Below are 25,692 nucleotides of genomic sequence, written 5' to 3'. Positions count from 1 at the left end.
GGGTAGTGGTCATGTCTACACAGGAGAATTGAGTGAATGAAGGGTGATTTGGGGACAGTTACAATTGCAATAGCGTAGTTTTCTCCAAAAGTTTGAGCTTTGCAGAGTCTATTGTGTGCTGTGGAGTCGTTGCGTCTATCATATGGGGATGTGGGTAGAAGAGAGAGGGAGATTCAGAACTGTAAGAAGCCCTTCCAATATCACACAGCAAGACCAAGTTTGGACTAAAACTTCACAAAGCATGCAGTGTGGTAGGGGGCTTGGCAGCTCCAAGATCCAGGAAACCTCTGCCCACATCGGAAGCCTGCATGGAGGAGAACAAAGGGGAGAGGGCTGGGGAGAAAACATACCCTCAGTGCTCCCCGCACTGCGTGGTCCCCTGGGAGTGGGGAACCTCGCTCCTTCTCTTTCCCACTGCGGCTCAGCTTTGTCCTCTGCAGTTGTTGCTTCAACTTGGAAATCTAGCAGCCCAGAAAGAGGAAGACAGAGGCAGATTAAGGAAAGCCAAAGTGCACTGGGTCCCTCTTCCAAGGAGTGGCTCCTGCCAGAGGCCCATGAAGATATATACAAGGAGGATGGAAGTTAATCTTCCATCTCAAAATAGCTCAGTGGTGTTAAAACTATGATGATCTGTTCCTCAGACGAGTTGGATACCTCACTTAACTAGATGGATTGGATTCCAAAAAATTAAAAATACACAACATGGAAACCATTTTGTCTTTTACAGATTCCAAAGACATGAACTACCCCTCCTTTTTTTTTTTTTTTTTTTTTTTTTTTTTGAGACTGAGTCTTGCTCTGTCACCCAGGCTGGAGTGCAGTGGCGCGATCTCGGCTCACTGCCACCTCCATCAGATTCAAGCAATTCTCTGCCTCAGCCTCCCGAGTAGCTGGGATTACAGGTGCCCACCACCCCCCCCAGCTAATTTTTGTATTTTTAATAGAGATGGGGTTTCACCATCTTGGCCAGGCTGCTCTTGAACTCCTGACCTCGTGATCCACCCGCCTCAGCCTCCCAAAGTTCTGGGATTACAGGCATGAGCCATCGTGCCCGGCCCTACCCATCTATAAATAGCAATGGAAGAGGATGTTTCTGAATGCTAAGGGCAGTTCACTCCTCAGAGTACATTCACATCTCAAAGGCCCTGAGACCAAGAAGGATGGGGATATTCTCCCCTGTTTAAAGCAGACTACACTAGGAACAGGGATAGACACTCAAGAAGGGAATACTGGATTTCGTCTTGACTTTCATATCCTGAGACTATTACAGATTATCATCAACAATTTTGAATATTATCCCATCACATGTGCAATTCTGGACCTTCTTGCCCTCAAATGTTAAATGCTCAGGGGATGAAGAGCTATTTAAATATAAGCCCAAACTAAATGGAATTCAGAGAGTAGATCTGCTGCCCACAGCCATAAAATTTATGACTAGATCCAAGAAGAAAGAACTTTCCGATATGCTATTGTGGGTCACTCATACCACATCTCCCCATTCTTAGTGCGAATAACTTACTCTGACCATTGAAAAGTTTAAATATTTTTTATTTCCCCGTCTTAAGCTCTCAACGTATTCACTTCATATTTTCTCATTGTTCTCAGCAACAGAGGGCAGAAGCAACTTCCTCTTGTAAAGGGGTGCAGGGTGAGTCCTATCGAGTTGACCCTCTCAGAAGGTGCCACAGAGCATGTCAGGAGGAGCTGATGGGGACCCCTGGAATATTCCAGCCTACGGCTTTCTCCCCTTAACCTCAATGACTTGAGCACTCCTGAGGGAGAGGGAGGGCCAGGAAAAAAGTGTTTGGGAACATTTCATTATTTTTCTCTTCTTTTGAAAAGAAGGCTAGGGCTGGGCACGGTGGCTCACGCCTGTAATCCCAGCACTTTGGGATGCTGAGGGAGGCAGATCACCTGAGGTCAGGAGTTCAGCACCACCCTGGCCAACATGGTGAAACCCATCTCTACTAAAAAAAAAAAAAAAATACAAAAATTAGCTGGGTGTGGTGGTGGGTGCCTGCAATCTAAGCTACTTGGGAGGCTGAAGCAGGAGAATCGCTTGAACCCAGGAGACAGAAGTTGCAGTGAGCTGAGATCATGCCACTGTACTCCAGCCCGGCCAACACAGTGAGACTCTGCTTCCAAAAAAAAAAAAAAAAAGATGAATAGTTAAGAAGTAAATGAGACTGGGAGCTCCTAATTCCCAGGAACTCCCTCCCTGTCTTCCTCCAGTCTCTGAGCTGCTTATCTGGATCCAACCCCAAAGTAAAGCGAGAACAATGGTGGCTCCAGCCCTGTGCTTGCTGCTGAAAGGCACTAGCAGCCTCTGGCCAAGCCCCTTCCTAGCAGAAGGGTCTGGGCTCCTAAGACCTGGCCACTTGGAGAGTGGAAGTCAGCTAGGAAGGAGCCATCTCATCAGGAAAAGGCCAGGTCAAGACAGGAGAGGTGAGCAGTGTGACTCCACTGTGGAGGAGATGCATCACATGGTACTAGGGGATCAAGAAGAAGCCGCTACCCTAGGCAGGGAGTCAAAGTGGGTAGCTACCTCTTTTCGGTGGTCTGTGCTGCCCCAGGATGCTGAGCGCTTGTGTGCACAGGAGCTGGCACGCTCACCTTCTAGCTCTTGCCAAGACAGGGGCGTCTGCAGGGAGAGAAACACAGTGAGACAGAGCAGCTTCTTCGGCAGGCACTGGGGAACAGGCACACTGTTTTCTGGGTAGAGGTGATGGCCCTTTGAGCCCTTCTCTCCTCTGCTCATCAACCTCTGAACACTCTCAGTCGGTGTTCTTCTTGAGGCCTCTCCACCTGCACTGCCTCCTTCCCAGTTCACATCCTCCAGCAAACGTTCCCTGATGACCCAACAGGGCCAACCTCCTCTTTACTCTTTTCTGAGTACTATACATGTATGATATCCCAGTTATTCCAGCTGATCCTCAGTGGTGAGGACAAGTATTGCCACTCCTATCCCAACCAGCTCCAAGAGAATATAGGCTCAGGCTCAGGGAATCACTGGCACTCTTTATTCTCTCGCCCTCTACATGTCTAGCACAGGCCCAGGTTCCTGGGAGCTCAATAAAAACAAGTTAATATATAGGAGTGCATTAAGGGATTATTAACTGGCAAAACAGGAAAAAGGTCAACGTAGGTCCCTTGACCAAAGCAGGGGACTCCTATATAGTGCAGTGCCTCATTTTTCCCTGCACATGGAGTAAGTGTTGCTCCCCCGACCCCCACCCCGGCTGCAAATAAGCAGGAAGGAGACATTTTCAGAAAGGAGAGAGCCACAGTTCTGAATCCAGCCCTGATTCCTGATCCCTCTTGGCCTTATCACTCCTTTTCCTCCTGGGCCTGCCCAGCCCTCATAAAAACAGGGCCCTCAGTCTGCATCTCCTCTCCCTTGCTGCACCGAAGACAGAATGTCCAAGATGGAGGCAGGGAGAGCTGCACGACTACTTCCTGAGCCCCCACCCAAGGGAGGAAGCTGTTGGCTCTAAGCATGAGACCAAAGAGGCCCAGATCCCTCCCCACCACCAGTATCCCTACTTCCATTCCAAGGGAGGGGCCCAAGGGGGAACGCTCCAGTGGAACCAGTTCCTCTCTAACTTCTGTGCACAAGCACAGGCTGCCAAAAACATGAGGGCCTGGGAACTGTCTCCTCCAAGAGATCTGCTGACCTCCCCCGAGAGGTTGTTGCAAACAGAAAAGGGGGAGGACGGGAAAAAAAAACCCAACTACTCGCCACCCAACAGCTGCTAAGAGGAGCTCGGCGGGGGAGTCTGAGCAAGCTTGTGAGAGCAGACGGCCGTATGTGACAGCTGCAGTGGAGAGGGGCCACTGGGGATTGGGGCTCCCTGGCTCTTCCTTCTCCCAGCTGCTCATGGATCAGCACCTTTACTGGGCCATGCAACATAGCCAGGGAGAGACAACTGCCCTAACTTTCTTGTTCTGATGAGCATCACGAGTAAGTAGGTAACAGAGGAATTGACAAATGCTAAATAAAGCATCCAGAGATCCATTTCCCCACAATTCCCTTCTTTAGGAAAAGGGCAGACGGCATATCCTTCAGGCCCAAATCTTCAGCACAAACCCTAAAGCCCTCAAGATGAAGCTGGCTCTGTCAGTATATGGAAAGCTACTTCCAAATGCCCGTGTCTCTCTAAACCAGGGTGCTACCAGACAAAGCCTCAGAAAAGGCTGGTGCATGCACTGAAAAGTGAGGAGGAAGCCCATCTCTCCCAGCCACCTCCACCCAGCAGACACACAAAGGATCCTCCCCTCAAGGCTCCAGGACCAACTCTAACGATCACTACCTCTGCTAATCAAAGCTGAGCCCCGCACTCCCCACGCAAACCTGTTGTCCCTGGAAGGTGGCAGAGGCTATAGAGGGATGACAAAAGCTAAAGGGACAATTCTGCCCATTTCCCTTCCTCAGGGAAGATACTATACTCATAGGTGGGTGATAACAGAGAGGAAAAAACAGCCACGTTCAGGCTGCCATGGGTACTACTAACATCTCTTGCAAACTCTTCAAGTACCTCTTCTGGGATATGCGAGAGGGTGGAAAGAGAAATGCAGGCTAGCACAGGACTTTAAAAGATGTGAGGCTGCGGGTGGTGGCTCATGCCTGTAATCCCAACACTTTGGGAGACTGAGGCAGATGGATCACTTGAGGTCAAGGGTTCGAGACCAGCTTGGCAAACATGGTGAAACCCCGTCTCTACTAAAAATAGAAAAATTAGCTGGGTGCCTGTAATCCCAGCTATTCAGGTGGCTGAGGCACGAGAACTGCTTGAACCCAGGAGGTGGAGGTTGCAGTGAGCTGAGATTGTGCCACTGCACTCCAGCCTGGGCGACACAGCAAGACTGTCTCAAGAAAAAAAAAAAAAGAAAGAAAGAAAAGAAAAAGAAAGGGATGTGAAAATCATAGCAGCTAGGGTCATCTCCTCTCTCAATGCAGGTGACCCCCACCTCTCTCCGCTCAGCAACGTCTTCCACCAACCACTGCGTTCTTTGTGTAAACTATACTACTAAGGCCATTGCTTTGTGTCAACACCCAACCCTTGGCCATAGAATTCACCAGCTGACCCTTCATCCCACGGGCTCTCCATCCTTGGCTCTCTGTCCTCCCAAGCAAACCCATCTCCCTCTCCTTTTTCTTACCTCCAACCTCCAAGCCTGGTTTCCCAATCTAAGACGGCCTGCCCGGCCAACTATTCCCATTCTTCTTGTCAGGGAGCCTTTCCTAACTTGTCTGCCTTGGGCTGACTGCTCTTCTGCTCTGTGTCTCCTCCTTGCAGATGGGCTCTGAGTGTACATCATTCATGCAATCAACAAATAGTGGCTGAATGTACACTGTGTGCCCAGTACTGTTTCAGGCACTGGCCATACAACCATGTATAAAACAACACAAACACTTGTCCCTTCTGAGTTTATTTTCTCATTGGGGAGAAAGCTTAAACAGTGGTAAGTGCCAAGGAGAAAAATACAGCAAAGAAAAGTGATAGGAATGCTGGGTGGGGGATATAATTGGAAATGTCAGGGAGGCCCCCAATGAAAAACTAACATCTGCATAAAAACACGAAGGAGATGAGGGAGTGAGTCATGTGGGTATCTGAGGTAAGAGTAATCCAGACAGAGGGAACAGCCAGTGCAAAGGCCCTGTGGCGGCAATGAGCCTGGCATGTTTGAGAATGATAAAGAGGCCAGTGTGGCTGGAGCAGAGTGTGTCAGGAGATGCAGTGACAGGTTAAAAAATGGCTCCTCAAAGATGAGGAACCTATAAATGTTACCTTGTATAGTAAAAGTTTTGCAGATGTATTAAGGATCTTGAGATTATCCAAAATTATCTGGGTGGACCCTAAATACCATTGCAAACATCCTTAAATAAGAAAGAGGAAGAGGGAGATTAGATGTATGCACACCGAAGAGGATAAAGCGATATGACCACAGAGGCAGAGACTTGAGCGATGTGGCTGCAAGCCAAAGAGTGCCAGCAGCCACCAGAAGCTAGAAGTGCAAGCAACAGACTCTCCCCAGGAACCTCTTGGGAGAGAATGGCCCTGCCAACACCTTGATCTCAGTCCAGTGGAACAGAACTTGGACTTCAGGTCTCCAGAACTGTGAAAGAATACATTTCTGTGGTTTTAAGCCACTAAGTTTGAGGTAATTTGTTAAAGCAGCCTCAGAAACCTAATGCAGTAGGTTATCCTGTGTTTGAAGTTGTTGACATGCTGACATCAAGTATTTATTTATTTATTTATTTTATTTATTTATGTGATGGGAGTTTCACCCTTGTTGCCCGGGCTGGAGTGTAATGGCGTGATCTTGGCTCACTGAAACCTCTGCCTCATGGGTTCAAGCGATTCTCCTGCCTCAGCGTCCCAAGTAGCTGGGATTACAGGCACGTGCCACTACGCCTGGCTAATTTTGTATTTGTAGTAGAGACAGGGTTTCACCATGTTGGTCAGGTTGGTCTTGAACTCCTGACCTAAGGTGATCCCCCCGCCTCAGCCTCCTAAAGTGCTGGGATTACAGGAATTAGCTACCGTGCCCGCCCGACATGGAGTATTCTCAAGGCAGGAGTGTACACAGGTGTGGACTATAGCCCCTCCTAAACTGGGAATGCCCAAAGTAGGGACCATGCCCCAGTTTCCAGTGCCCAAGGTTGGATAGTACTCCTCTTCTGCATCTCACTATGGAGCACAGAAAAGTCACAGCTAAGAAAAGCTCCCCTTCAAAGAGCTAACCTGGCCAGGTGTGGTGGCTCATGCCTATAATCCCAGCACCTTGGGAGGCCAAGGCAGGAGGGCTGCTTGAGGCCAGGAGTTCAAAACCAGCCTGGGCAACATAGCGAGACCCTATCTCTATAAAAGAAATAATTTTAAATTAGCCATTTATGGTGATGCGTATCTGTAGTCCCAGCTACTAGGGAGGCTGAGGCAGGAGGACCACTTGCACCCAGAAGTTCGAGGCTGCAGTGAGTCATGATCATACCATTGCACTCCAGCCTGGGCAACAGAGCGAGACCCTGTCTCAAAAAAAAAAAAAAGAAAAAGAAAAAACTAACCTTCTGGCCACAATAGGGGGGTCAAGCCATGCTGCTCAGTCATTCTAGATGACCCTTTGGAAGCAGGGTAGAGCTGGAGCTCAGCAGACCAAAAAGTCATGTTTGTCGCTGGGCGCAGTGACTCATGCCTGTAATCCCAGCACTTTGGGAGGCTGAAGCGGGCAGATCACTTGAGGTCAGGAGTCAAGACCAGCCTGGTCAACATGGTGAAACCCCGTCTCTACTAAAAATACAAAACAATCAGCCAGGCATGGTGGCACATGTCTGTAATCCCAGCTTCTTGGGAGGCTGAGGCAGGAGAATTGCTTGGACCTGGAAGGCGGAGGTTGCAGTGAGCCAAGATCGAGCCACTGCACTCTAGCTTGGGTGACAGGGCGAGACTCTGTCTCAAAAAAACAAAACAAAACAAAAAAGGACAAAAAGTTGTTTGTCAGGGGGAGTCATTTACTGGAACAGATTTGACACCCTGGCCCAGTGGGAGCAGCTGAGGGACAAATAGGGCAGCTTCTGACCATGAGTGGCATGGGCCAGCTGTGCAGATGATACTCAGATTATGCAAAACTGGATGTGGCCAGACCAAGGAAGCCTTGCCTGGGATTGAGATCCCAGAGCAACATGTGGAAGGACAGCTGGGCATGGGGGTGGAAGACAGTTTCCCAAAGAGCCATCTAATATAATCAGGAGGAGGGGTGGGATGAAGCTGAAAACCCTCCAAACTGGAATCTCTCAGCCTCCAGCCCAAAAGTTTCTACCTAGACTCCATGACCACAGGCAGCAAAGTCCTGGCCCTCACTGTCTCCAGTGACCTTGGCACCTGAGTAAGCTCCATGTGTGGAGCTGGGCTAGGCCCTGGAAACGTAACCCACTATCCCTGCACAGGACTGTCAAGCAGCATGGTGCCTGGCCTGGTGTGGACCATCAGGACTACATGTTCAACTGAAATTCTGCAGGGAATCAGTCCCTTAGGTCTCCGGCCAAACAAAAAGGCCGGAAAAGGCTCTGAGGGTGGTCTGCTGGTCAGCACTGAAAACTGGCTGCAAGTGGCCAAGGCTACCATCTCTGGCCCTACAGTGACTATGCAACCCTCAGATTTTCCATCATGGCCCCATTTTCAAATGTTCGGTACTGTTGTCAAACTATGCTGAACAACTGGTCCTGTTCGCCAATCTGGAAAACAGGCAGTGTGCCCAGGCCCCCACACCCACAAAGAAAAACATTTTTCAAAGGTCCATGATGGTCAGACTGAATTGTGTGTCATCACTGTTGGGGCACTGGTTTGGGAAAATAGGGAGGATAGTACACAGGTAGGGGAAAGACACAGGAAGAGAAGTCTTCCCAGCGAGCGTGCCTACCTTCACCTCTGGCCTTCCTCACACTCCATGTGGTCTGTCAAGACTTAAGCTTTTTTTTTTTTTCCAAAGGGTAAATTGGGGCTAAAGAAAAAGATCCTATCATAGAAGCTTCCCCACCTTACCTGGGGAATGCAGAGGGAATGGGGCTGGGGATGAGTAGAATGGGGGGCTGGGCTGGGCAGGGCAGGTTCCCAGAGTCCTGTCCGTCAGCAGGATGAGACCAACAGGGGAACTCTGCTCAAACAGTCATTCCAGCTGTGATGAGACCACTTCCTCCCTCCAGAAAAGTACAAGAAGACTCAAAGGTTTGCACAGCAAGAAGGAAGAGGGGTAACTGCAGCTACCAGCATCTACTGCCCTCACCCATCCTGGCCTGGGCCCAGCCACTAGGAGTGGCCAACACAAAGCAATCAGTGGCCAGCTCTAGTTTACCAACTGACCCGGTCATCTCTCCCATTGCTCAAAACATGCAGCTTCTCCAAAGCACTTCTTCCCCAATTACCATGTTCACACATCCTCCTCCCAAAAACAACCAATATCCCAAATAACATATATCCACACCCTTCCTCTTTCCTTGCTCCAGATATTTGGGTAACCCACCTCTCCATGTCAGACTGTAAATGGCCTGAGGACAATCCTGTGTAACCACCTAAGATCTTAAAACACAACGAGGAAGGAAGGAGATAATAGGATGAGATTGTTGGCACTATTGGGCTATATTCAAGAACTGAGAGCTTTTTGCTCCATCTTCTACCCTGTGAAGAAGCCTCAAGTCTGTGGCATGCCCAGCTATCTAGACAGCAGGTGTTCCATGCTTGCTGCCTAGATCTGAAGCTGGCTTGCAATGGGCAGGGCCCTGGTCTCCTCTCAGGAATTCAGACGAAGGAACTGCTTAGCCTGAACCATAACTGCAGCTGCTGACCTCACTGCAAGGCATGCCCTGGGAATGCCAGGGCTGCTGGCTCTGGGTGGAGGGAGGTTAGGCAAGTAGGACAGTAGTAGTGAGTGCCCGCCAGTGAGGGAGGATGAAGCAGAAAACTACTGCATTGGTATGACTAGGAGAGAAAGGGCAGGGGTAGGAACAGCCCCACCCCCGGCTTAAGGCAACTGGGAAAAAGTTCTGGCATTAGTCCTTTTTTTTTTTTTTTTTTTTTGTATGGAGTCTCGCTTTGTTGCCATGCTGGAGTGCAGTGGCATGATCTCGGTTTACTGCAACCTCTGCCTCCCGGGTTCAAGCGATTCTCCTGTCTCAGCCTCCCAAGTAGTTGGGACTACAGGTGTGAGCCACCATGCCCAGCTAATTTTTGTATTTTTAGTAGAGATGGGGTTTCACCATGTTGGCCAGGATGGTCTTGATCTCCTGACCTTGTGATCCGCCTGCCTCGGCCTCCCAAAGTGCTGGGATTATAGGCATGAGCTACCACACCTGGCCGTATTAGTCCATTTTTAACAGCTTAAAAGCTTTCAAGGACTTTGGTAGATCCTGCCACCCTCCCTTCCCTTACACCTTCTTATCTTCCCAGTCAAACCTCTCTTTCCTCTCCAGTCCTTTCTGGGTGATATCCCAGTGCTCAGTAGGGAAGGAACGCCAGTTACTTAGGAATATGTCAGGTAAGCCTCAGACCTCCACAGTGTAATACTAGTGTTGAAGAGGGTAGCTTGGACCAGGCCAGGGGGCTTAAGCAGGAATTTGAATGGAGCCCAAAACCTAGAAGCAGCAAATTCCCAGAAGACCAGGAATGAAAGATGGGTAGAGTGCATATTTTGGTTTGGATGCCTAGGTTGATCAGAATTCTCCATCTCCTGACTGCGGCCACAATATTGACAGGTTGCTAAGAGTTCCTCGAGGGCTGGAGCCCATCCCAGGGAAAGAGGAAAGCTGCATGGCTTGGCCTTGCCAGACCCACAGAGGCTCATTGCTGACCTCTGTCTTGCTGTGGCAAGAAGCCCAGACTTGTTATATAAAAGATCTGGCCTGCAGCTGGAGCCTAAGCAAAAACACACAGCCTAGGGCCCATGCCTCTAAACCCAGCCAGGGAACATCTGAGGCCAACCCTGCTTTGAGTTGACAAAGAGAAAGCTATCTGAGGAGTGGGATGGTGACTTCCTAAAAGGTTGAAAGCAGGAAATGACAGAGGCAGAAACAGGTGGGCTACACAGAAGCCTGCCATCTGACAAACAGGGATGGAATAATGGGCTTGCACACTCAAAGGAATCTCAAGTCCTGTTCCTCCAGGAAGCCCTCCTTGACTACAAACATATCTGGACTAAGCACTCCCATCAAAAGACAAAGTTGTGTGTGCTCCCAGGCCTGTGAGGAGGAAGCATAATTTATCCTACTTGCCTTTTCCAAAGGATAAAGGGAATGGCAGTGCTCAGGGCTCCCAGGAAGGAAGCCTAGTCTCTCTCCTTCCTGGAGGGTATTCTCCTTTCACAGTCTATTTGTAGATCCAAAGAGGGCCATGATTTTAACTGCAGCAAATTCTTGTTGGTTCAAGGTGGGGTATTCCCATGAGAATTCCCCTTCTTTAAACTTCGCCAGATATTTGGCTCCATCTCATCCCTTGGCTGTCTGTTCACTGGCCCTCATAGAACTGGAATCCAGACTCATAGAGGCCAAATCTTGTCCTCATTTCCTTATTCTTCATTCCAACATGCCAAGAACAGTACTGGGCATTCAAACATTCACTAACGACATTTGAAAATGGATCGCATTAACAAAATAAATAAAGGAAAGAAACTGACATGATGTGGTCAAAAGAAGTACCAAGCACTTTCACGTGTCATTTGGCCATCATGCCACCTACACAGAGGCAGACCAGGCACTCTCCACCCAGTTTGCAAAGGAAGAGCTGAATTGCCCGATGTCCCCCAGGATGAAGGGCTGACTCAGACCCTCACGTCCTGGCCACCCTGTTTCTGCCTATCTCGAAATAACTCATTTGCTCTGAAGATGAACAAGAGTGTGTTTAAACTGCATGAAAAGGGAGATTTGACTCTTAACAACTTAGCTGCTAAGAATGAAGTCCTGAATCAGATTAAGAAATGTCTGTATAATTTCACATATGAGAGGGGTTCCTGCTCAGTCCGATGCTAGCTTATCCAAAAACTGATAAATGAACTGGATGATCTGCAGAGATTCTTTCCAAGCTTGGGATTCTTAATGAAAAGGCTGTCTCAATGAAAATACTGAAGGAGAGGAAGCTGGCTCCCCAGTCCTTGAATGGGCACACTGAAATCCCAGACGGGGCTGCTGGCAAGGAAGAATTCCCCATTATCTGAGAACTTCCCATTCCTATGGCTCCAGTGGGATCTATTCTGGCTCAGTATACTTTTTGGCCACTTCTTTGGGAAATACAAACTCAATAGAATGTTGGCCTTGGTTTAATTTTAGCAAGGTAAATCTCATTTATTTATTTTTTTTGAGACAGAGTCTCGCTTGTTGCCCAGGCTGGAGTGCAATGGCGTGATCTCAGCTCACTGCAACCTCGCCCTCCGGGGTTCAAGTGATTCTCCTGCCTCAGCCTCCCGAGTAGCTGGGATTACAGGGGCCCACCACCACGCCCAGCTAATTTTTGTATTTTTAGTAGAGATGGGGTTTTGCCATGTTAGCCAGGCTAGTTTCGAGCTCTTGACCTCAGGTGATCCGCCTGCCTAGGCCTCCCAAAGTGCTGAGATTATAGGTGTGAGTCACTGCGCCCGGCCTAAATCTTAATTTTTTAAAAAGCTAGAATAAACTCTAAAGTCAGCTGTTGATTACACCAACACAAATACTCAAAGCTAAACTGAAAAACCCAGATTGACTTCTCTCTTCCACCAGGCAGGTGGAATGCAAACGCATTTCCGTGTATATTTACAAAGAAAAACAGGGTGGTAAATTAGCAGGGTGTGGTGGCAGGCACCTGTAATCCCAGCCACTTGGGAGGATGAGGCACGAAAATCACTTGAACCCGGGAGGCAGAGGTTGCAGCGAGCCAAGATCGCACCACTGCACTCCAGCCTGGGTGACAAAAGGAGACTCTGTCTCAGGAAGATAAGACATTACGTGGATAATATGTACAACCAAAACCCAAGACAAATTATCGCAATGATTTGAGGAAGACCAAAGGCCTCCTCAGCCAGCTTTCCCACCCCATCCTTATCCCTTATCCCATCAGGAGAGAGCTTCATTACCTGGGTGGCCTTGTCATTGGTGCAGCAGGTGAAGGCCCCATCAGCATCTCGTGGCCACTGGCCCAGAAGGTAGGAGCTGAGGATGGTGTCCAGGGAGAATGTACGCCGGACCTGAAGTGGCTGAGGCCTAGACACTGACTTTTCTGGGGCCACCGAGCATGGGACGCTGGCTACAAGAGAACACAGCCCGCACACCTTGCCATCAGCATGGAGGAAGGAGACGTGGCAATCACCTTCCTTCTCTAAGAGATGTGGCCTGCCTGCCCAGTCTTCACTCATACCCACCACTGTCCTAAAAGAATTTGAAGCAGCCTGAAACAGCACATATGGTCGGACAAGAGCTTTCCTGACCTACTCAGCCAGCCTTTATCATGGGAAACAATTTATACCATTTTACTTTGGACTTGGACATTACTTTATAAATGTCCTCTATCCTTTTCCTACCCCTAATGGACTATGAACCATGAACTCCTAGATCTCCACACTGAGTTTCCTGAGAGCAGCACTGTTTCCCATCATTAAAGATAAAACTCTAAGTGGATAAAAAACAAATTTTCTTCTGTCTTTTATCTCCTGCCCTTCTTCCTCCAGCACCTTTGCAGGGCTTAGGCGCTGCACAAATTCATCCCCTTAACTGAAGGCTTCCTGCTCCTCTTCATACTTCCTTCAGGACTGGTTAGCTCCCTGGGGAACCCCGGTGGCTGACATATTGGAACTACTTTCAATTATCGAGGATTGAGGAATCTAGTTTATGGAAACATCCAAATTTTTTGGTTGTCTCCTCTGTCTTTGATTTCTATATAAATGGGACAAAAATAAAGCAATTATAAATCCATTCATAAGTGGTGGCTCACGCTTGTAATCCCAGCACTATGGGAGGCAGGCAGGTCACTTGAGGTCAGGAGTTTGAGACCAGCCTGGCTAACGTGGTGAAACCCCGTCTCTACCAAAAATACAAAAATTAGCCAGGAGTAGTGGCAGGTGCCTGTAATCCCAGCTACTCAGGAGGCTGAGGCACGAGAATTGGTTGAACCTGGGAGGTGGAAGCTGCAGTAAGCCAAGATTGCACCACTGCACTCCAGCCTGGGTAACAGAGGAAGACTCTGTCTCAAAAAATAAATTAAATAAATAAATCCATTCATTTATTTTTACTTTGGTTAAAGCTTTCTAGAAGGAGGTAAAAGTTGAAACTGTGGATAAAAATGTAAGCGTACTGGAATCATTTGGAAGTTGCAATCATCTAAGTTGACCCTGTTTTCCATGGCCACATTCAAAACACTCTACTATCTTAAGATCTATGGCCGGGCGCAGTGGCTGATGCCTGTAACCACAGCACTTTGGGAGGCCAAGGCAGGCGGATCATGAGGTCAGGAGATCGAGACCATCCTGGCTAACACGGTGAAACCCCGTCTCTACTAAAAATACAAAAAAATTAGCCAGGCATGGTAGCAGGCGCCTGTAGTCCCAGCTACTTGCGAGGCCGAGGCAGGAGAATGGCGTGAACCTGGGAGGCGGAGCTTGTAGTAAGCCGAGACCACGCCACCACACTCCAGCCTGGGCAACAAGCGAGATTCTGTCTCTCAAAAAAAAAAAAAAAAAAAAAAAAAAAAATATATATATATATATATATATATATATATATATAAAGGCTCTTTCTTTTAAACAGAACAAAATGCTTTCACATCTGTAGTAATCCCTTAATAATTCATGTGTATTTAGCACAGCAAAAAGAACTAGGAGGTATAAATAAACCTGAAGAACTTTATATTAAAAAGACACTAAAGGGTTGGCAGTTCCTCAAAAAGTGAAACACAGAATTACCATATGACCCAGCAATTCCACTCCTAGGTATATACCCACAAAGAACCAAAAGCAGGGACTTGAAGCATTTTTCACAATAGCCAAAAGGTGGGAGCAACCTAAGCATCCATGAACAAACAAATGCACCACGTCCATACTGTGGAATACTATTCAGTCTTCAAAAGGAAGGCAATTCTGACACACGCTACAATACAGATGATGCTGAGTTAAGTAAGCAAGACAAAAGGACAAATATTGTGTTTTTCTTGAGGTATCTAGAATAGGCAAATTCATAGGGACAAAAAAAATAGAATAGACTTTACCAAGGGCTTAAGAGGAGGAGGGGGAGTAGGAGTTATTGTTTAATGGATACACAGTCTCTGGGATGATGAAATTCAGGTTCTAGAAATGGACCCTGGTTATGGTTGCACAACATTGTAAATGTATGTAATGCCAGTGAACATAAGCTTTTATGGTTAAAATAGTAAGTATATATTTTACTACAGTTAAAAAAAAAAAAAAAGAAACTAACATACCAATACGGTGAAACCTCGTCTCTACTAAAAATACAAAAATTAGCTGGGCGTGATGGTGTGCACCTGTAATCCCAGCTACTCGGGAGGCTGAGACAGGAGAATTGCTTGAACCCAGGAGGTGGAGGTTACAGTGAGCTGAGATCATGCCACTGCACTCCAGCCTGGGCAACAGAGCAAGACTCCATCTCAAGAAAAAATGAAAAAAAAAAAGGACACTAACAACACTACCTCCATTCTCCAAATTCATTGAAGCATTTACATACATTTTGCCATAGTTGTAATCAGTAGGAAATGTGCTACATTATGTTCTGCCTGGTTCCACCTATTTCATATACCTTTTCCCATGTATTAACGATCTACATATTTGTTATTTTAAAAGACTGTATAATATTCCTCCAGGTTGATGCACACTAGTTTGCTTAGCCATTCCCGTATTTTTGTCTTTTCTTTTTCCTTTGTCTTTTTTGAGTCAGGGTCTCGCTGTGTTGCCCAGGCTGGTCTTGAACTCCTGGGCTCAAGTGATTCTCCTGCCTCGGCCTCCCAAAGTGCTGGGATTACAGGCATGACCCACCACACCCAACCCATTCCTGTATTTTTGAACATTTGAGGGATTCCTCTCCAATTTGGATATCAAAAATGTTACTATATGGCCAACTTTTACTGTGTGTTTTTATCTAATCCCTGGCATAGTTCTACATCATCTCACTCAGCCATCATATATGTGCTTATTTAAAACAAGTGAATAATTTATAACTACAACAGTGTGAACTGTAGAAAAGTCAGGAAATATATAAATATAAACAAACAGAAAAAAAAACCCTCAACTCTCAACACCCAGAGATAACCAATGCTATGAGAAATACAAACTTACAGGTCTTACCTCTTCTGTGTGTGTGGGTGTGTGTGTATATATGCTTTACAATTTAAAATGAGATCATACTCTACATATTGTTTTGGTATATGTTTTTACCTTATAAACATCTTTCCAAATCAATATATATTGATGTAAAACACATCATTTTAAATGATCTTAACATTCCTAGATTAAACCTCTTCAAAGGCTCTCTTTCAAAGATGGAGGTAAAGCCTTCATGTAGTCCCACTTACCTGTCCTTTACACCTCACTCTTCCTCCAAGTTGCTAAATCTCAGATAAACTATACTGCATACCATTTCCCACCCATGTCCCAAGCCTTCCCTCCTCTGAGGTTTTGCATGGGCCCAGGGTTAAAATCTGTTCGTCTGTCAGGACCAGCCTTACTGCCTCCACTCCACCAAGCCTTCTGCATCCACTGGAATCCCCTGGAAGCAATGTCTTGGAATTTTCTGTTTCCTCAGTACTTTGTACTCTTCTAGTAATGAGCACCTTCTCTTGAGGAATAGGGTATTTGTAACTCAAACAGCCTGAGGCCAAGGGCGGGCTCTATGTATCCCCCACAATGTCTAAAGCATAGGGCTGGCAATTGGCAGGCACCTAAGTATTTGAATAAAATTGAAAAACCTTCACAAGAAGGGTTAACTGGCTCTACTTTTACCAGGGGTTCTGACTTTGCATGCGTGCTTAACACATCCACTTGGGGTAAAGATCCCATAGCTGCTTGTCTTTTTTTCTCTCTCTGAGGCTCAGGAAGGCCCAACCTTTCTTACCCTTCCTCCAACCTTGTTGCCTAGTAAGTTGGTGACAGGTACGCTGGGTTAAACGTGCAACTTTATCTCTACACCAGCATTTCAACCACTCGTTTTCCTAACCTGGGTTTAAAATCAAAAGGTAGCAATCCAGATATTTCTGGGAGCTTCTGACCCACATCAGCAGCCAGCTCAGGCCAAAATGCTGTCCTCCAAAACTGTCTGTTAGAGTCCAGTGATGAGGCAGGGACTCTAGAAAGCGGATTTACAAATTACATGACAGATAACCAAAGAGGCAGATCGGCCACGGACGAGCAAGTGATTGGCATAAGGGGTAGGAGCTCATCATCCTAAAGGCTGCTTCATCACTGTTTCAAAGGAAAAGGAGTAGGACTCCAGGGCTGAGGGATAAGTGACAGGAGAAAGGTTTCCTGGAGCTACTTCTCCCATCCTCTCATCTGAAGTCAATGCAAAAATCTCTTTTAGATTCTTTCCTTACTGAGACCCTAAAGCTATCTCATGTTTATGTTGTGCTTTCAAGTTTTGTCCCATCCTCACAAAGTACTTTAGTGTGCTGTAATCTTTTACTCTCCTGTCAGCTGTAAAAGGGGATAGGGAAAGACTGTTAAGGAAGACTAAGGCACAAAGAAGCTTAGTCTCTGATTAGTCTCCTTCACTCTGTAAGTGTGCAGCAGTCCCACATCTAAATCCAAGCCTCCTTCCTCCTAAATCAGTCTTCCAACCACTCACCGAGGCTCACATCCCTCTTCTATCAGGGACACCCTCTGAGGCTGCTGGGACACCAGCCTAGACACCTAGGATGAATAGATTTTTTATTAATAGCTTCTTTTTAGCACCTAATGGAGGAGGTGGCAGGCCCAATCCTATTGTTTCCAATGACCTACTTTTTGTTTTGCTTTTGTTTGTTTCTTGAGGAAGTCTTTGAAACTTGAAGTAAAGGACTCTATTATCTCCTAGGGATAACTTTAACCCATTTTATATTCGTTTCCATCACTCTTCATATCCTACCCTATTCAATGAGTCTAATCTCTAGGACAATAGTCATAGGTGGTACTTTGCTCCCAGTACTCACAGGGCTTGGGAGCACCCAAAATCCTGGAATGTGATGTGAGAATCCAACCAACGCATTTTGGTAAACTCTACATTCTTTCCGGCTCCCTCTGACCAGTTATCCATTAAGACTCTGGACTTGGCGGGTCCCGACTTGTTCCTCCATGTACAAAAAAAGCCACACAAATAGCAGAAAAGAAATACAAAGGGAAAAAAAGGAGGGAGTGAAAAGGATTGAGGAGAAACCAAGGAAACCCCAATCCAGAATCTGCAGCCCCTGACTCGCTCTCCCCTGGCAGACATGCAAGGATCTCACTACATCTAAATCAAACAAGAAGACTTGCCTCAGTTTCTTTTCCTTAAATGAAGAGACAGCTGGGTCTCAGCCTTATTTCCACAGAGGCCACATCCTGGCGCAGGGTGCTGGCACAGCACCTTGCTGGCCACGAGATGACAGAATTACCTTCTGTCTCAGAGTCCTTAGCAAGGCTCCACTACCCTCCTAAATCTCCAAATTCTTGGCATGTCCCAGCTCTTTTGAGGAGACTAAAATACCATATTTCCTTTAAGCCTAGGAAATAAGGGAGGGGACTTTTTAAAAAAAATTAGATTTTAATAGTTAAAAAAAAAACTACCACTTATTTCACAAACCTCCTCGCAAGTGGTTTGGTAAGCACCTGCTGCTTTGGACATCAAAATTGGCTAAGGGCTAAACCAAGGTGTCAGTTTCCCCCAAATGCAAAAACCAAGGTGTCAGTTTCCCCCAAATGCAACACAAACCAAAGCCAAAATGAGACACTGACATGTCTTGTGCCATCCTTGAAGGGGCTGCAGGCTGATGCAGCATGTCCCCCCTGGATATCTAATAGGAGCTAAGAGGTGGGGAGGGTAGGTCTGACTACAGCCAATGCCACCCAACCTCACTGGGCTTGCTCTCCCTCTGGCATAGTCCTGGCCTAAGTTACCTCTGAGGGATGTTGTAAAGAAATGAAGAGATGCAAATACACTTTGAAGCCTTAGTTAGATTATGTCAAATCAATTAATGTCCTTTAGGATTGAAGGTGTAGGTGAAGGAGTCCGGAAAGAGGAGACTACCCAAAGACATGCAGAGTAAGCCCTAGACCCTGTATCCGTAGACCTACACTCTCCTGGGCCCCTGGGAAGATGCCCATTTTTAATGTCAAAGCCCTTTCCTTTATTAGTGACTGTCCAACCCAGGAATAAGTGATGCAGGGTAGAATATAAAGCTGCTTGCAGACTGGGGCATCAGCAGCTTCAGGTCAACACTTAAGTTCTGCTGCCCAATGAGACTGACCTCAATAGAGAACGTCCCCTAAGAAATCTTCTAGGTGAGCCTAGTTGAGATAGAGGCTCTTGGGTTTATCCTCCATGGGCATACCGGAAAGATCTGGGCATCGGGTTCTGCCTTGCACTTGTGTGATTATTGTTAAAGGAGAAGCAGCATTGAGAAGTCACAACGGTTGCTTGTGGTTGGAAGATGAACTGGTTTCATTTCTGGAAAGTACCCCTCTCAGATTTAGGAAATAGGGGAGGGAAATATGACAATAGGCTTCCCTATCAGAGAAGAGAAGCCCATATCATGACAGGCCATGACAAAGCAGCAGGCTGTTGGGGCACTAGCTGGGTGGTTGCAGGAGGGTGGAGTGTCCTGTTTACAGCACCGTGGGGTATTATCAGCCCATCGCATGCAGCAGCCTCCACGGCCCAACCACCTGGTGAAGCACCCTGGCACCAAGCCAGGCCATTTCACCATGCAGCTGAGCAGTGGCGGATGCTTTGGTTCTTGGGCAACGGCAGATGGAAAAAACAAAACAAAACAGCACACACAGGAGATAAGAAGCCTTAGGTGCTATCTTCCAGAGCCACTTGGTCCTGTCTCCCAACTGCTACACTAGTATGGCTTTAGGGAGAGGGAGCTATATAAGTGGAGAGGGCCAGCGGTCAAGTATCTGCCTGTTGGAGGAAAGTTAACACGGAAGAAGGCACACAAATAACAGATAAGACAATGAGCAAATGATGGGCCGGGCACACTGCAGCAGACTGATGCCCTTGGTAAGCAGATTTTGAGCACTCACTACGAGCCATCTGTCTGTGATAAACACTGGAGGAGTAAGACAGGAACCTGCTGATGAGATTGAAGTGAGCAAGGCTGATGCAACTGATCTCTGAGTGCCAGGCTACCAGGCACGACGCTCTTCTCAGCGTGACCAGAGATAGACTGTGGGGTAGAGGCTTAGCAATTTACAAGGGGAAACAAGCCCCTGACCAGTGGGTTCTGGCTGGGCATCTAGGGGGCATGCTGTACTTATTTCACTATCTTTGAGGTGATATAGGAGAGAAAAGCCTGTGAAATAAAGACAAGGCTACTCTCCACCCATCGTAGTCATCCCAAAATACCCAAGAAGGACTACAGAAGGAAAATGAGAGAGGCAGCCAATGAGATCTTACACATGGCAAAAACTCAACAACTAGCTGGTTCAACAAACAAGCTATGAGTCATTTTCTCATGGCATCAAAACTTGAAGCATTATTAGCACAGTCTTCTCATTTCCCCTGTTTTTTGTTTTTATTTTTTATTTTCATTTTTTTGATCTCACCTCTCCCCTTAAAGAGAAAACAACTCTTATTATAATAAGAGAAACTACACACATGTTAGAAGAAAGAAGAAAATGCAGATAAACAAAAACTGAAAATGACCAACTATGCATGCCCCCACTCAGAGATCACCACTGTGCTCACCAATCCTGATCTCTCTCCATGCACGAGCCTGCATATGTATTTTTAGTAAAATGAGGTCATGTTACACGTGCTTTTGTACAACCTGTTTTTTTTTTTTTTTTCAGTCAGTGATCTTCACTTAAGGAGGAGAAGCAGGCAGGGTCAGAGCAGCATGGTTAGACAGAGATCCTGTCCTGTCCTGTCCTGTCCTAGTTGTGATGCAGCATTTCTGTTAGAGGGAAATGTTAATCTGGAGTAGAAGAACAAAGTAAAATAGAGATTCAGAATTTCTAAACATTTCCCCAATAACAGATTTGCAGTAAGCATGGGAAGTTCCTCCTAGCAGCTTCACAGGGATTATTTTTCTATTTCAGCACATTTGTTGGGATTAAACAGGGCAGGCCATCTTCTGAGCTCCCTGTGGTCCAGTGCTGCTTAACTGCTTAACTAGGGATAGGTGGGTTTGTGGGGAAGTTGTGGTGAAACTGAAATTTCCAATATGACTGTACAAGAGTTAGAAGCCCTCCTTGGAAAGCCCAAGGAGACCCCATCCATCCCAGCTGAAAAAATTAAATCTGGAGCTCCAAACACTTCTTTCAACAACATTTCTTTCAATAGCTATCCTTTTTTTTTTTTTTTCTTTTTTTTTTTTGAGACGGAGTCTCGCTCTGTCGCCCAGGCTGGAATGCAGTGGCCGGATCTCAGCTCACTGCAAGCTCCGCCTCCCGGGTTTACGCCATTCTCCTGCCTCAACCTCCCGAGTAGCTGGGACTACAGGTGCCCGCCACCTCGCCCGGCTAAGTTTTCGTATTTTTTAGTAGAGACGGGGTTTCACCGTGTCAGCCAGGATGGTCTCGATCTCCTGACCTTGTGATCCGCCCATCTCGGCCTCCCAAAGTGCTGGGATTACAGGCTTGAGCCACCGCGCCCGGCCTAATAGCTATCCTTAACAAGTAGAAGCAACTAAAGAAACTACATTAGAAAGAAAGAAGAAAAATGATAACACCCCATGTTATCCCTACCAATAAGACCACCCCAAACAAAAAAAAAGTGACGATATTTATACACACATGAAAAACTTCTCAGCCAGGCTCTCAATTACTGACTCCATATTTAAGTGTACAGCTTAAGTGAGAGCCATTGAAAGCATTTCTGGCTGTGTGTCCAACTTCCCAAGATGCAGACCACATCTGTAGGCAGCTGGAGAGACAGGCCAAGAGAAACCCTTCTGGAGATGTCATTGTGGGAAAAAAATAAGGAATACATTGGTTCTTTGTAACAGCAAGGAGAAAAAGGGTGAACCCAAAGTCTATGTGTGTATATAAAAAGAGTAGACAGCAGTTACTTAGACATTTGTTCAATTCTTAAGAAGCTGCAGTTAGAAGAAAAGGAAGTGGTGTGAACTTTTCACCTTTTATCTGAATTCTCTGAAGAGGAGTTCTGTAGGATTTCAACATTTTAAAAACAAAACACTAGCAGTTACAGATTGGAACATACTTTCCTTTGGGATCTCCATGGCCTTTGCAAGAATAGCATAAATAGCACATAGCCTAGCCCCCTATCTCTAAAAAAAAAAAAAAAAAAAAAAAAAAAAAAAAAATCCTTACTCCATGGTTATTTGGGAGTGATGGATTCCTTGACGGCTATTTTAAACTCAAAGGACAGGCATAAACCCTTCATATCTTCACTTCTCACAGGAATCTGATTCCCATCAAGTGGGAAAGAAATCATGAAGCCCAGTCAGCTCTTAGGTAGTGTTTTAAGTAAGGTGAAGGAAAAACAAAGATTAGGGAAGTTCAAAGACAAAAAATCCTACAAAAGGACAACTATGATTGAAACTGTACTCTGATTTCTGTTCTGGATATGTGCACCCCCACAAGCTCACGAATTCTCTTATGGATGAGGGAGTTGAGCTTCCAAGGTGATGCAGCGCCTGTGACACACCCCCCTGCAGAGAGGTGAACTGATTTCTCCAAGGTCATAGAGCAAACTGAGACCTTTTATTACCCAAACAGAAGATTTCTGAAAGTACATTTCCTACCCTGTGTTTTGTTGTCAGACGCAACTATGTCATGACCTCCTGGCACCCTTGGTTCAGGAACTATTCCATGGGTTGGAAGGGTTCTATTCCTTTCCCTTGCTGGAAACAGGATGATCACACCTGGGTCTCAGGAACACTAGTATACCCACTGGGCATGTTGCGTGGGCCAAGGTAGGAAGACAATTTTTAAATGAGGGATTGGCCAGGTGTGGTGGCTCCTACCAGTAAGTCCAGCACTTTGCGAGGCCAAGACAGGAGAATCACTTGAGTCCAGGAGCTTGAGACCAGCCTGGGCAACATAGCGAGACTCCACCTCTACAAAAAAGAAAAAATAGGCTGGGCGCAGTGGCTCACGCCTGTAATCCCAGCACTTTGGGAGGTCAAGGCAGGCAGATCACGAGGTCAGGAGCTCGAGACCATCCTGGCTAACACAGTGAAAGCCCGTCTCTAATAAAAATACAAAAAAATTAGCCAGGCGTGGTGGCGGGCACCTGTAGACCCAGCTACTCAGGGGGCTGAGGCAGAAGAATGGCGTGAACCCGGGAGGCAGGGCTTGCAGTGAGCTGAGATTGCGCCACCACACTCCAGCCTGGGAACAGAGTGAGACTCCGTTTCAAAAAAAATTAAAAAAGAAAAAATTTTTTATTAGCTGGCATGGGGGCATGACATGCCTGTAGTCCCAGATACTGGGGAGGCTGAGGTTGGGAGGATTGCTTGAGCCCGAGAGGTTGAGGCTGCAGTGAGCTATGATTATGCCACTGCACTCCAGTCTGGGTGACAGTGAGACCCTGTCTTTAAAAAAAAAAGAGGTGTGGGAGGGTCCCTTTTCTAGTGAGGAAGGTAGAAAGCAAGTGAAAGAAGGAAAATGAAATCAGAACAGGATTAGCGATAACTTTGAGATAATCAAAATAATTTCTGCTTTATGAACAAACCATGACTTATTTTTGGCTCCATTCAGCTTGCCTTCTCCCTGGCTTAAACTGCCAGACAGCAGCATACAGTCATCACTCGGCATCCGTGGAGGATTGGTTTCAGGACCTCCTGCAGATACCAAAAGCTATGGATGCTCAAGTCCTTCATATAAAACAGTGCAGTATTTGCATATGGACTAAGCACATCCTCCCATATACTTTATTATTTGTTTATTTATTTTTCTTCTGATTCGGGGTTTTGCTCTGTTGCCCAGGCTGGTGTGCAGTGGCATGATCACAGTTCACTGCAACCTCAAGCTCCTGGGCTCAAGTGATTCTCCCTCCTTGGCCTTGCAAAGTGCTGGGATTACAGGCATGACCCACCTGAGCCTCCCGGGTAGCTGGGACAACAGGTGCAAACTACTTTGCCTAGCTAATTTTTAAATTTTTTGTAGAGACAGGATCTCTCTATGTTGCCTAGGCTGGTCTCGAACTCCTGGGCTCAAGCGATTCTTGTGCTTTGGCCTCCCAAAGTGCTGGGATTATAGGTGTGAGCCACCTTGCCCGGCCTCCCTGCAATCTCACACTTTATCTCTAGATTACTTATAATACCTAATATAATGTAAATGCTATATAAATAGTTGTCATACTGTATTATTTAAGAAATAATGAAAAGAAACCAGGCATGGTGGCTCACACTGTCATCCCGCACTTTGGGAGACTGGGGCAGGAGGATCACTTGAGTCCAGGAGTTTGAGAACAGCCTGGGCAACATAAAGAAACCACGTCTCTACAAAAAATTTTAAAAATTAACCAGGTGTGGTGGTATGTGCCTACAGGGCTAGCTACTCTGGAGGCTGAGGTGGGAGGATTGCTTGAGTCAAGGAAGTCAAAGCTGCAGTGAGCTGTGATCGCATCACTGCACTTCAGCCTGGGTGACAGAGCCAGACTCTGTCTCAAAAAGAAAAGAAAAAAAAAAAAAAGAAAGAAAGAAAAAAGAAATAACAAGAAAAATTAAGTCTGTACAATTTTTTCCAAGTATTTTTGATACTCAGTTGGTAGTACCCACAGATGCAGAAACCACAGATGCAGAGGGCTGATGGTATATGTTTTAGCAACTGATACTCAAGTTAAAAACCTACAAACATTGACAGAATTTGATGGTCCCATTTTGTTGCCATCCCTCCAGTGATTTCAAAGGCCAAAAGACAATTTTTTGGGTATTCTTCTTTTGAACTGCTCATGTCAACATTCACATCTATTAGTGTTAATTCAGAACTGGCTTTATGCAACTCCCAGAGTAATATCTCTATCAGGAAGAGTTCTCAATAGATGCCAACACTGCTGGGTCAAAGGTCATAGGAAACAGAAGATTTATATAATCCCAAAGTATTACCCCAGAAACCACTTACAAAGAGAATAATGTACTTTTATAGCCTGGGGGCTACCATACCACCTCAAGTGATCCAACTGAGCCTGACTAGCAGTGGACATTCTGGCATTATGTATCACCTGAAGTGACATTTTATGAAGTACATAGCTTTACCCATGAGATGTTCTTGTCAGAAATGTTTAACCTGAATCTAATCAGGTCCCAGATCTAACTTCCCATTTACAGGAAATACATGGGATATAGGAGCAAGTTAGATACACCATGAGGAAACAGAAAAATCCAGTGTGGGACAACTAGAGACAACTGATGCTCACTTTTCAAAATGTTAGTCATAAAAAATAAATACAACAAAACAAGAAACAAGAGTGAGAAGTAGTTCCAGATTGAGAGACTTTTAAAACAGACATAACCAAAAGGGGACTTTGGCTGGGTTCTGATCAAAAACAAGAACCATCAAAGGGAATATTTGAAAATGGACTAGATGACATCTCTAGTCCATTTCTGCCTTTGGCAAAGCCACAATTACTTTTGCACCAACCTAATAGATGATGTCATTTCATTACGTATAATGATGGTGTTACGATTATGGAAAAGGATGTTTTTATTCTCAGGAGATGCCACTGTTATGAGGTGACAAATGTCATGATAATTGCAACTTACTGTCAAATTGTGCACCCAAAAAAGTGCATATGGATGTACATACGTGCATATGTGGGTATGTCTAGACACACATATATATAAACAGAAGGAGAAAAGAGAGATGAGACCATTGTGGCAAAAGTTATCAGTGGGTCTAGGTGAAAGATAAATAGGTAGACATTGTGCTTCTAACTTTTCTGTAGGTTTGAAATTTTCCAAAATAAAGTTGTAAGAAAAAAAATACTGGCTTCATTGAGGAAGACAAATTCAATTCACTCCTCAGCAAGGACCTAAACCCTTTAGCGTTTCAACATTGGCAGGTTATAGCCAAATTCAACTGGGTCAC

At 46.0% G+C, this 25,692-nt stretch overlaps 1 protein-coding gene across 6 annotated transcripts in view; it reads right to left on the bottom strand.

The window, feature by feature from the left end:
* FAM117A (family with sequence similarity 117 member A) overlaps positions 1-25,692 on the bottom strand; it is a 53,148-nt gene that overhangs the window by 9,726 nt on the left and 17,730 nt on the right. For 4 of the 6 annotated variants that reach the window (XM_021928986.1, XM_021928987.1, XM_003919626.4 and 1 more), the window contains exons 2-4: positions 12,592-12,761; positions 2,546-2,641; positions 351-461 (exon numbers count right to left, since the gene is read on the bottom strand). In XM_021928986.1, coding sequence (XP_021784678.1) covers positions 351-461; positions 2,546-2,641; positions 12,592-12,761 — 377 coding nt within the window. The remainder of the gene's footprint in view (positions 1-350; positions 462-2,545; positions 2,642-12,591; positions 12,762-25,692) is intronic. The other 2 variants (XM_021928988.1, XM_021928989.1) reach the window with 1 other exon arrangement.

This window comes from Papio anubis, chromosome 17 (genome assembly GCF_008728515.1).
Source record: "Papio anubis isolate 15944 chromosome 17, Panubis1.0, whole genome shotgun sequence".
Lineage (NCBI taxonomy): Eukaryota > Metazoa > Chordata > Mammalia > Primates > Cercopithecidae > Papio > Papio anubis.
Note: the sequence above shows the minus strand (reverse complement) of the source record. Positions and strands in the feature narration are given on the sequence as shown.